The sequence below is a fragment of the Rhinolophus hipposideros genome (genome assembly GCF_964194185.1).
Source record: "Rhinolophus hipposideros genome assembly, chromosome: 7".
NCBI lineage: Eukaryota > Metazoa > Chordata > Mammalia > Chiroptera > Rhinolophidae > Rhinolophus > Rhinolophus hipposideros.
In genome coordinates, this window is record NC_138053.1 from 9,882,361 (window position 1) to 9,892,026 (window position 9,666).

At 51.3% G+C, this 9,666-nt stretch overlaps 2 protein-coding genes across 3 annotated transcripts; both read right to left on the reverse strand.

The window, feature by feature from the left end:
• Positions 1-891: 891 nt before the first annotated feature.
• MBLAC1 (metallo-beta-lactamase domain containing 1) lies at positions 892-5,238 on the reverse strand. The gene has a single exon (XM_081054489.1). The coding sequence runs from the start codon at positions 4,678-4,680 to the stop codon at positions 3,877-3,879; it is 804 nt and encodes a 267-aa protein (XP_080910615.1). The 5' UTR covers positions 4,681-5,238; the 3' UTR covers positions 892-3,876.
• Positions 5,239-5,360: 122 nt separating this feature from the next.
• CNPY4 (canopy FGF signaling regulator 4) lies at positions 5,361-9,664 on the reverse strand. 2 transcript variants are annotated; one of them, XM_081054490.1, is made up of 7 exons: positions 9,411-9,659; positions 8,943-9,138; positions 7,376-7,502; positions 7,181-7,277; positions 6,844-6,966; positions 6,229-6,346; positions 5,361-6,139 (listed from the first exon to the last, which is right to left on the reverse strand). In XM_081054490.1, the coding sequence occupies exons 2-7, from the start codon at positions 9,073-9,075 to the stop codon at positions 5,970-5,972; spliced, it is 768 nt and encodes a 255-aa protein (XP_080910616.1). In that variant the 5' UTR covers positions 9,076-9,138; positions 9,411-9,659; the 3' UTR covers positions 5,361-5,969. The 2 variants fall into 2 exon arrangements, with proteins under 2 accessions (XP_080910616.1, XP_080910617.1); XM_081054491.1 differs by lacking the exon at positions 8,943-9,138 and having other exon boundaries at positions 9,411-9,664.
• Positions 9,665-9,666: the final 2 nt, after the last annotated feature.

The window sequence follows — 9,666 nt, forward strand, 5'->3', positions numbered from 1 at the left end:
TTTGAGGCATGAAACAAGGAGCCAGAATGGTTACGGTGTTTTTCACAAGGCAGCACAGCTGGTAAATGGTTTGCCAGGATTTGAACCCAAACCTGCCCTTCTCGATGTCCTTCTCCCAGGACTCAGGTGTCATTGCCTTCCCAGATTCCTGTACTGTGCAGGCCTCCCACCAGAAATGATGTCAGTAACATGGACAAGAAAGAGAAATTAAAAGGGAGCATCTTGTTAGAGATGACCAAACCAAGTAAACCACTAAACTGTTTAACCCATAAACTGCACAACTCTGACTTGAGTCAATTAAACTTGTGTCCATGGGTACCCACCACCAAAGTCACATGCTTACTCTGACATTTACTAACTCGCTTCATTTAATTTTCCTATCTATTTTTAAGAGGACAGTTATCGTACATGAACCCAGCACAGGCAATAATTTTTAGCTTTTTACTATTTAGCCTATTACATTTTACTCCTTTTCTGTAGCCCTGGCACCTCGAACCCATTCCACCCCGGGTTCCCGGCCCCCAAACCCTCTGGCTTCTACCAGTGAGATATGGTGCACTTGTTGTCCCACTCCAGCTGTTACTTCTTCACTGTTGACAACATCCTAGGCTGCCTGGTTGGCCATGTGGTCCACGTGATGCGGGACTCCATGCTGTGGCAGTGGAGGAAGTATCTACATAACACTGTGCCCTGTGAGTGGCTGTGACAGGAGAGGGTAGGACACTTGGAGCCTCACAAAGAAAGAGGTGAAAAGAGTGGGCTTTGGAAAACACCCCTTTGTTTGCAAAATGGACAGGATGTTGGAACTTCTCAGAGGATGGGCAGGGACAGATACCTGAGTCCTGGACAAGGAGTCAGAACTGGGCCACAGGTAACAAAAAACTAGGTAGATCAGACACAGCATGTATTTATTTCATGGCATTTATAGACGAAACACAGCTCTGGAGCATTCAGAGAAGTATCTTGCATAAATTCTGCTCTCAAGGGGGACCGTGAAGAGAGGACATTTCCAGAAAAAAATGACCAACACCAGCATTATCTAATGCTAAGAGAATAATACAGAGAATGCATTACAAGAATTTAAAGTACGGTTAGAACAATCAGGGTAGGTTTTCTGTAAGTGATGAGCTGAGCTGAGCCTGGATGGTTGGGATGGTGGAGAAGAAAGAGAAGACAGCAGGGGAGAAAAGGATGAAAGGCCTGGAGGAGAGAAGGAGGATGCTGGCTTGTGTGGAAGGCAGCAGGCAGTCCAGGCAAACTGGAGCAGACTTCACTTGAAAAGGACTAGGAGAGAAAGTTTGGGTTATTCTGCAGGCTATGTGAAGCCATTCAATATTTGTGATTAGAGGAATCTAATCATATAGGTCAAGTTTTCCTGAGAGTTTTCAGAAAGAAAAGAAAGAAGGAAAGAGAGGGAGGGAGGGAAGGAGGGAGGGAGGGAGGGAGGGAAGGAAGGAGGAAGGGGGGGGGGAGAGAGAGAGAGAGAGAGGAGAAAGAAAGAAAGAAAAAGAAATAAGAAAAAAAGCTTGAAAGAAACTTCTAAGAGTACACTCTAGGCCCAACCTCACAGTATCTTAAGTACTGCTTTCCCTGTTATCAAACCTCTCTCCACACTGTCCTCACTGCTTGTCTCTAATGGATCATTTCCACCAGTGTTTGTATCCATTCAGGCCTCCTCTTGCTGCAAGGTGCTGAAAATACAAAGTAGCTGAGGCAGGAGAGAAGTTGATGGGTTAAGCGGTAGATCTGACTTTGAAGGCTCAAACTTGTCCTCAGGTCTGTTTCTCTTAACTGCTCACTTCTGCCCCCTACTGTTTAGCTTCATTCTGTCCCCATTTGGTGGCCCCAGCAGCAGGGGGCTCTCCCAAGAAGGTAGCAAGATGTTCCATCCTCCCACATGAATCGTGCAGGAAAAAAACTAGACTCTTTTCCACTGGCTCCAGCAAGATTACCAAGAGTGGACTAGCTCGGGTGACCCATCCAACCTGGAGACAATCAGTGTGGCCAGAGGGATGTGTTGTCCTGACCAGGCCTGAGTCATGAGCAGAATACCTATGTTGTGGAAAGTAAGTCAGGGCTGGAATTTCTATTTGTCCACATTCCCAGTGCATAGCTCTAAATAACCCCTGACCTCTCCTCTCTCTTCCTCTCCACAGCCCTAAAGCCCATGGATCTACACGCCACATATCAGTCGGGCCCCTGATGGCCGTGGACACCACTCGGAACATAGTGCTGCATTGTCAGGCCCTTGCGCTCCGTCCGCACACCAGCGGTCTCCCTGCACTCTGTGGCCCCAGAGCTGGGGGACCTGGCTGGGGACTCCCAAAGCATGGTAGTGCTGGGGCCCACTTTATCACCTTCCCTGAATCCTTCTTTATCTGATGACTGACAGGGATCTGGGCCGCTGTGGTTGCAATCTTGTGGTTCTCAAGCTGGTCAACACCAGCTACAAGTCTGTGTATGGCAGCGAATGATTCATCTTCCCGCTGAACCAGCTCCTCCGAGCTGCCTTTGCTGACCTGTGTGGCCTTTGTGGACGCCTGGGAAATGACCTCTAGCCTGGCCATGCCCAACCGCAGCCACCCAGGGCGCCTCATCATCCACAAGGCAGACTTCCTCCTTTCCTCATCTACCCCCCGAATGCTTCTGTCAGTCCTGGGGCTGCGTGGATAGAGGGCCTGGATACCGGGAGAGTTGTGAAGAGGACCTGTCCTAATAGGACTTCTGGGATACGGGCAGGTACCATCAATTTGTCTCCCCTGGAAGATGGCAATAACTTCCTAACTACAGCTGATTCTATTCTTGCTCCAGTCCTACCCCTTTTCCACTCAGAACAAGTAATTATTTTGAAACATAAATGAGACCAGGTCATTAGCCTGCTCAAAACCCAAAAGTTTCGAGCCCAGTAAAAATCCAAACCCCTCACCATGGTCCATGAGGCCCTGCATAAAGGCCCTGCCTAACTCTGAATCCTCATTTATTGCCACTCAACCAACCCCATGGATTCCTGCTGCTCAAGCAGGTCAAGCTGCCCTGTCTCAGGGCTTTTATATCTGCTTTTCCTGTGTCTTGAAGGCCCCATTCCCTGATCCTCATATGGCTGGCTTTCTTTTCATTCAGTTCTCTGATCAAACATCATCTCCTCAGTGGCTTTCCCTTCCCACTCTCCCACCCCAGCACTCTATCCCCTTCTCAGCCTTTTTCTCCTATCACTAACTACAACTTGTAATTATTTAGTTTACTACTATTATTGTTACTTGTCTCGGTAGAATCTCTTCTCCAGGAGGGGCAGGGAGTTTGTCTAGCTTGCTCACTGCTGTATCCCCGTTACCTAGAGCAGTGCTTGAGACCTTGCAGGTGTTAAATATTCATTGACTGAACGAATGAATGAAAGTCAGATGACTAAGCTGTTACTTCCATGCCCTGAACCTTCTCTCAGCAACACGCATCCCATGAGAAATAAGCAATGGCCAGTGTTGCAGTTGCTGATCACATTTGCATGACTGTCACTATTAATGCTTCAGGGTTACAACAGGGCAGTTATCATTTTCAATGTAGTTCCCTATTTTTTATTTGGGAGGACCCTCCCAAGAACATTCTCCCACTTTATCAATGGAGCCTGGAGAGGTGGCACATAGCAGATCCAGTCCTTGGTCCCAGTTTGGTTGCAAAAATCACGGTACTGGTGACAGCAGTGGCAGAAGCACTCTGACCTAGCTGGAAAAGCGGCCTCCCGGAAAGGCTGGTAGTTGCCACCCTGACTCTCTGACTCTGGCCGACCGGGTCCTCTCAGTGTCCTGGACGGGGGTTCTTTGGCTGAGGGGCGGGGGAGCTTCCCTGACACGAGCCCAGTCTCTTCCAGGGCTTATCCGTGCACTACGGGCGCCTGTCTACAACCGCGGAATCCCGCCGGCTGTTCCCTGGACCCTTTGTGTCTGGATTCCAGGCTTCCCTGACCACCCTGAAGGGGGCTCCGTGACCAGGCACGACCACGTCAGCAGTGCCTAAGACCCTCTTCCGGCTCCGCTCCTGGGCCGCCGGGTCTTCACTTAGCGCCTGCCACGAGTCTTCGTCCCCATCGCGTTCAAACACATCACCTACCACCATTACGGTGCCCAGGGCCGTGCCCGCCACCAGCACGCTCACGTCCCGCTGGCCGCCGTGGCCCGGCGTGGCCCACACCTCGAGTCCCGGCCCCAGCCGCAGGGGCCGTTCCTCACCCAGCCCGTGGGGGAGGTAGTGGCCTCCGGGGAGGCAGAAGTCGTGCGAGACCAACAGGGCCGCCGCGGGAAACAGCCCCAGGTTCCCGATGTGATCCGAGTGTCCATGGGTCCCCACCACCAAAGTCACGTCTGCGGGGGTCACTCCCTGCCCGGCAAGGGCCCCCAGGAGCGCTTCCCGAGCCCAGGGCCCCGCAGTGTCCACGAGGATGGGGCCACGGGCTGCCTCCTCCAGGGCCGTCTTCGCCTCGCCGCCCGTGGACCGGGCCTCTCGATGGCTGGAGTCCGAGCCCCAGGTCCCGGGGAGGATAAGGGTCACAGAACCGTCGGCGTGCACCGCGTCGCCCGCGCCCTCCGGCTCCGCGTAGCCCCGCAGCAGAACCACCACAGAGTAGGGGTCGCCGGACACTCGCAGAGGGAGCTCCCCGCGCAGCGGCTCGGTCCGCAGTAGACTGCTCATGGCCGGAGAAAGACGTGGGGCTGTGGGCGACTGTCCAGTACTCTCGGGTTCCAACACGCCCCCGGCCTCGGCCAAGTGGCACCTCCTAATCTCAGTTCTTTGCCAACCCCTTGCACCTTTAAGGTGGTATCTCCCTCTACCCTTCCGAAGATGGTACCGCCCACCCCTTTCTTCCGCGTTAATCCACCTGTACGTCAGCGTTTTCGGCCCCCGACCCGCTTCTTTCGCGTGGTAGGTGCACTCGTCATCCTCCCGGGGATGGACTTTTTATTTCCCTCGCTCTAATGGAAGCCACTCTACCTTAGACCTAGTTTTGTCGTCTCCCTTGGGCCTTGCCTCGTTCCAAGGAAAGAACAGAAATCGGAGAGGCGGGAAGGATTTTGTCCTGTGCGAGGTGCCGTAAATCCACTTATTGCGGCCGGGGGGGGGGGGGGGCACCACGCACAGAGTTGGAATCCCCGCGCAGTCTCAGACGTGCGCAGGCAGGGGCTGCCCGGAGCCAAGCGGAAATAGGGCCGTCAGCCGTGTTTTCCCCACCAGCCTCCTCCGGTGGCAGCATTACGGAGCTCTACTCGCTTCTACCCGGAAGGCGGCCCACGGCCCTATTCTCTGGGCGCTGCCACGTGGGCCAGTTAGGTATGCTGTGTGCTCGGCAGTTGTTTTGAAACTTTGGACCCAGATGATGTGTATTTTTTTAAGTTTACTAGCGATATAGAAAATGTGGCACCTGTGAAATTATGTGGTGGGCCCTCGGTGAAATGAATACTTAGTACATCAAGTATCTACTCCACCTAATTTACCAACATCACCCCATCCCCATCCAATGTCCCCTCGGTTACAGTTTGTTGGCATGTAACCTGGATGCAGGCGGTGTTTATGTCCTAGAGAATACTCTCTGGGTCTAAAAAAACGGGCAAAGTGACTTTCCCACGGCCCACAACTCCTATACCATCCTGACCTCTAGTGGGCGGGGGGAGGGGTAGTAGTAAAGATATTTAAAGGGGAAAGCCTTCAATACTGTCACCACACACACCTACAACGAAGGAGCTAGTCAGCAAGCAGAGTGCTCATCTGTTGGGGTTGGGCTTTCACCTACTGTACACACCTTTCTTCCCATAGCCATGCTGTACCATCAGGATCCTGCCTGAGACCAGATGGGAGAGAACAGCTACAAGCTCTTGGTTGGATCACTCACAACATCACCCTTAAAACTAGGGGGCAGGGAGAACTCAGACTTCAGAGAGTTCTTCTCTGTGAGCCCTGCCCTTCCTGGGGATCAAAAGCAAGGGTCAAAGATCTTCTGGGTCATGCTTGGAGTGACCTGGTGTGTTGGTCCTCTCTTCTTCCTCGTTCTCCTCTTCCTCCTCCTTCTCCTCTTGTTCTTGCTCCTCCTTTCCTTCTGTCTTCTCTTGCCCATCCGTGATCTTTTCCTTTCCAGTCCAAGTTTCCTGTAGACACGCTAGGTTGCGTAATAGGAAACAATTTAGATGTGTCCTGCGGGTAGGGGATGTTGTCACCTGGCAGGAAAGGGCCAGCCCACACACTTACCAGTTTCAGCAGCTGGAAGCACATGACCTTCACAGAGAAAATGCTGTAGGGGCTGCTCCTGATGGTGGAAGTACCAGTCTCCCACCACATCTTCAAACTCCTCCAGCATCGTCTCACACTGGTCAAGTAGAAGGGTCAGAAGGGTATCTGCTCCCCTGGGCTTTGGAAACCCTCCTCTTTGCTCTTCACTCCCTGTCTCCCCACCCCACCTTAGAGAGACAGGTAGCCAGAAGGTTAAATTGGGCTTACTAGATATGTGATCCTCATTCATTCAACAAACATTTACTAGCACCTACTCTGCCGGGTAGGTTATTAATAAACTCTGAGTCTCAGCTCCTTTCTTGTAAAATGGGAAATGGTAATAAGGCTATTGTGAGGATAAAATGAGGCAGCATCTGAAATGTATGTAGCTTTGAATTTAGGACACAGTAGGTGCTTGGTAAGTGGTAGTATATGTTATTAGCCTCATTATTACTTCTTGATATGCTCCTGCAATTAATGGCAGAGTCCTCACTCTCGCCCCTTCTCCCTGCTCAGGGACAGACCTCCCTAGGGCCTAGCACCCCTTTCAGGTTCCCTTCTCACCTCCTTGGTCAGTGCAGTATCCTATCTTACCTGCTTCTTGAGGAATGTGACCTCCACGCTGGGCTCATCCCACAGCTCCAGAGGGATCCCCAGATCCACCTTCACCCCCTTCTGTACCAGGCCTTTCAGCGTTGCCATGGTCTGACTCTGCCCCTGAGAGATGGGAATTTGGGATCAGCACAGCCCACTACCCACCTCTGTCCATTTCCACCATATCAGATTTGTCAACTACTGGAGACTTGGGTGAATTCTTGAGGGTGAGATGAGGGAGTCTTAACAATGGAGGGGACAGTCGAGAGCTGGGGGAGGTGGGCCCCAGAGAATACAGGTCTGAGAAGTAGGATCCTCCCCTGGGGAAGAGTCTGACCTTGGCATATCTCAGTGAGCCCTTGCGCTCAGCATGAACACTGTAATCCAGGATCCGCTCACATAAATTCTCCAAGGCCTCTTCTAGCCTTGTCTCTCTGTGGGAAAAGGAGAAACAAAGATTCCCTGAATATTGTACGAGCTCCTAGGACTCCTTTGGGGGTTGGAAGGTGGAGGGGCACCAAGAAGGACTCACGAAACGCTGTAAGGGACATGTCTCTTCCTCTTGCCTGTGTCCAGCACCTGCCCCAGCTCCAGCACCTCTCGAGATTGGCCAGTGCGACTCAGCTCTTCCTGTAGCTCCAGGCTCAGCAGCTTACACACTAGATGTTAAAGGGAAGGTGAGAAATAAACATGCCAGCAACTCATTCTGCAGATGAGCAAAGGCAATAGAGCATGATAGTTATAAGTGCAGACTCTGGAGCCAGCCCAGCTGGGTTGCAATCCTGAGTCAGCCACTTAGTAGCTGTATGACAATCCTGCTGTGCCTTGGTTTCTTCACCTCTAAAATAGAGAACAGTACCTTTTCACAGGGGTGTGGTCAGGATTAAACAAATCAGTCTATGGAAAGCCCTTAGACTAGTGCCAGGCACACAGTGAGCACTGTATTAGTCTTTGTTGCTGTTCTGCAGTTATTTATTGAGCTCCTTCTGGATGCACAATAGCAATACAGAGCACAATAAAACCCACGATCTCTATCCATGGGACACTGCCAATATTGTTGGGGACAGATAAAAGACAACAATATGGTGTGCAGGACCCTACACTAGGGATTAAGACCAAGAGACATAATCTCATTAGAAAATGCAAAATTCATTCAGTGGTCACATACTGACTTCCTACTAACCTGCAATTTCCTTAAGGCGAGCATTGCATCTGTTCCACCTCTGTCTTTCCAGCACCTAGCATGTGACCTGGCATGTGATAGGTCTCAAGAAAGGGAGTGTGGCCTATACAAAAGTGCCAAGTGAACTAAACACAAAGGCAAGTAACAAAAGTGCCTAAAATGTGCCAGGCACTATACTAGGATCTGGGAGACACAGGTACTCTCCTTCCCTCCGAGGGCTTACAATGTGGTTGGAGGTGATAGATAAGAAACAAGACTTCCAAAGGAGGTGACATTTAAATTGGATCTTGAAGAACCACATACAGAAGGGAGAGGGTCATTCCAGGCAAAGGGAAAAACAACGGTAAAGGCACAGAGGTTCAAAAAGATAAGGCAAGCTCAGTGACCACTAAGAAGTTCAGTGTGGCTTAAGCATGGGAACTTTGAGGATGGGAGTTGGGGTACGGAAATGAAAGAAAGGTGGGGGCATACAATAAAGAGACATATGCTCTGCCCAAAAAAATGTGGGCTGTAGTCTGAACACAGCAGGAGGCCTGCAGAGGTGTTAAAACAAGGACTGACGGAAGGACTGACAAGATTGTGTATATGTTTAGAAAAACTGACAGAGATGGGGGGAGAAGAGTAGGACCAAGTCTTGAGGAACACTGATATTGAAATTTAGGTTAAGGGTAAAAGAATTCAGGGGAGAAATTAATGTCAGGAAGCCAACAAACTAGAGAACCACAGCACTCAATGGTCCAGCTCTGAAGTGCCCCCTCTGAGCTGGACCTCAAACTTCATGCAGCCACAGAAGATACTGTCTGCTGTAAAATTCATACAGTATACAACCTTTGCAAAGCCTCAAACGTATGGGGAACCTCTCCTAGCTGTGTGGCCTCCTCTTTTACTTATGAGCTTCAAGGGCTGACTTACTCACCTCTAAACCCCCTCAGGAGAACGTGGGACCTGTAATTTGGGAGCGTCTCTGCCGGGGTGGAGCAGAGATGTCCACAAGGTATGAGCGTCACACCACGCTCCTGCAGGCTCTCCAGATTTAGGTCCAGTGGCATGGGGGAAACACACACACACACTGAAGATGCTCAGTAGAGTGGGCGGTCCTGCGCAGATAGTCCCTGAACGAGAATTCCCACAAACCATTGGGTCACAAGCCAGCCAGAAAAAGCGGGCCCTTTCTGGGTGTCTCACGGGAATTATAGTGCCATAATTTTGGGGTAGCGCTATGAGTTGCCTCCCTTGATCCCATTCGATTTCCGCCAAACTCCACCAGAACCTTCCTCGGATCTTTAAGGAGGTCCAGTGACCCACCCGTCTTGGTCTTTCTGGTCCGGCCCAGACAAAGGACTGGGGCAGAGGGATGCAAATAGGGGCTACTCCCTTCAGATACCTTCGCATTTGCTGGGCAGGCGTTCTGTGTCATCGTCCTCCTCCTTCGGCGTCCCAGCCCAAGCACCGTACACAGCCAAAATGAAAAGCAGCATTCCCAACCGCACAGGTCCCATGACAGAAGTGCTGTCCACAACCAACCACCCTTTGCCTTCAAACCAACTTCGGGAAGACAGCGGGCCCTTTAAATTCCAAGGCTGTCAGCGCTAACTTTAATCCAGCCTAGCACAGGAGGCGCATGCGCAGTGCCGGCCCAA

Excerpts from the sequence above, each read along its gene's own strand:
- MBLAC1 (XM_081054489.1), bottom strand. The coding sequence starts at position 4,680 with ATGAGCAGTCTACTGCGGACCGAGCCGCTGCGCGGGGAGCTCCCTCTG.
- CNPY4 (XM_081054490.1), bottom strand. The coding sequence starts at position 9,075 with ATGCCACTGGACCTAAATCTGGAGAGCCTGCAGGAGCGTGGTGTGACG. Across the intron at positions 7,278-7,375 it reads CATGTCCCTTACAGCGTTTC|AGAGACAAGGCTAGAAGAGG; the intron begins GTGAGTCCTTCT and ends CTTTTCCCACAG. Across the intron at positions 6,967-7,180 it reads GCTCACTGAGATATGCCAAG|GGGCAGAGTCAGACCATGGC; the intron begins GTCAGACTCTTC and ends CCCATCTCTCAG.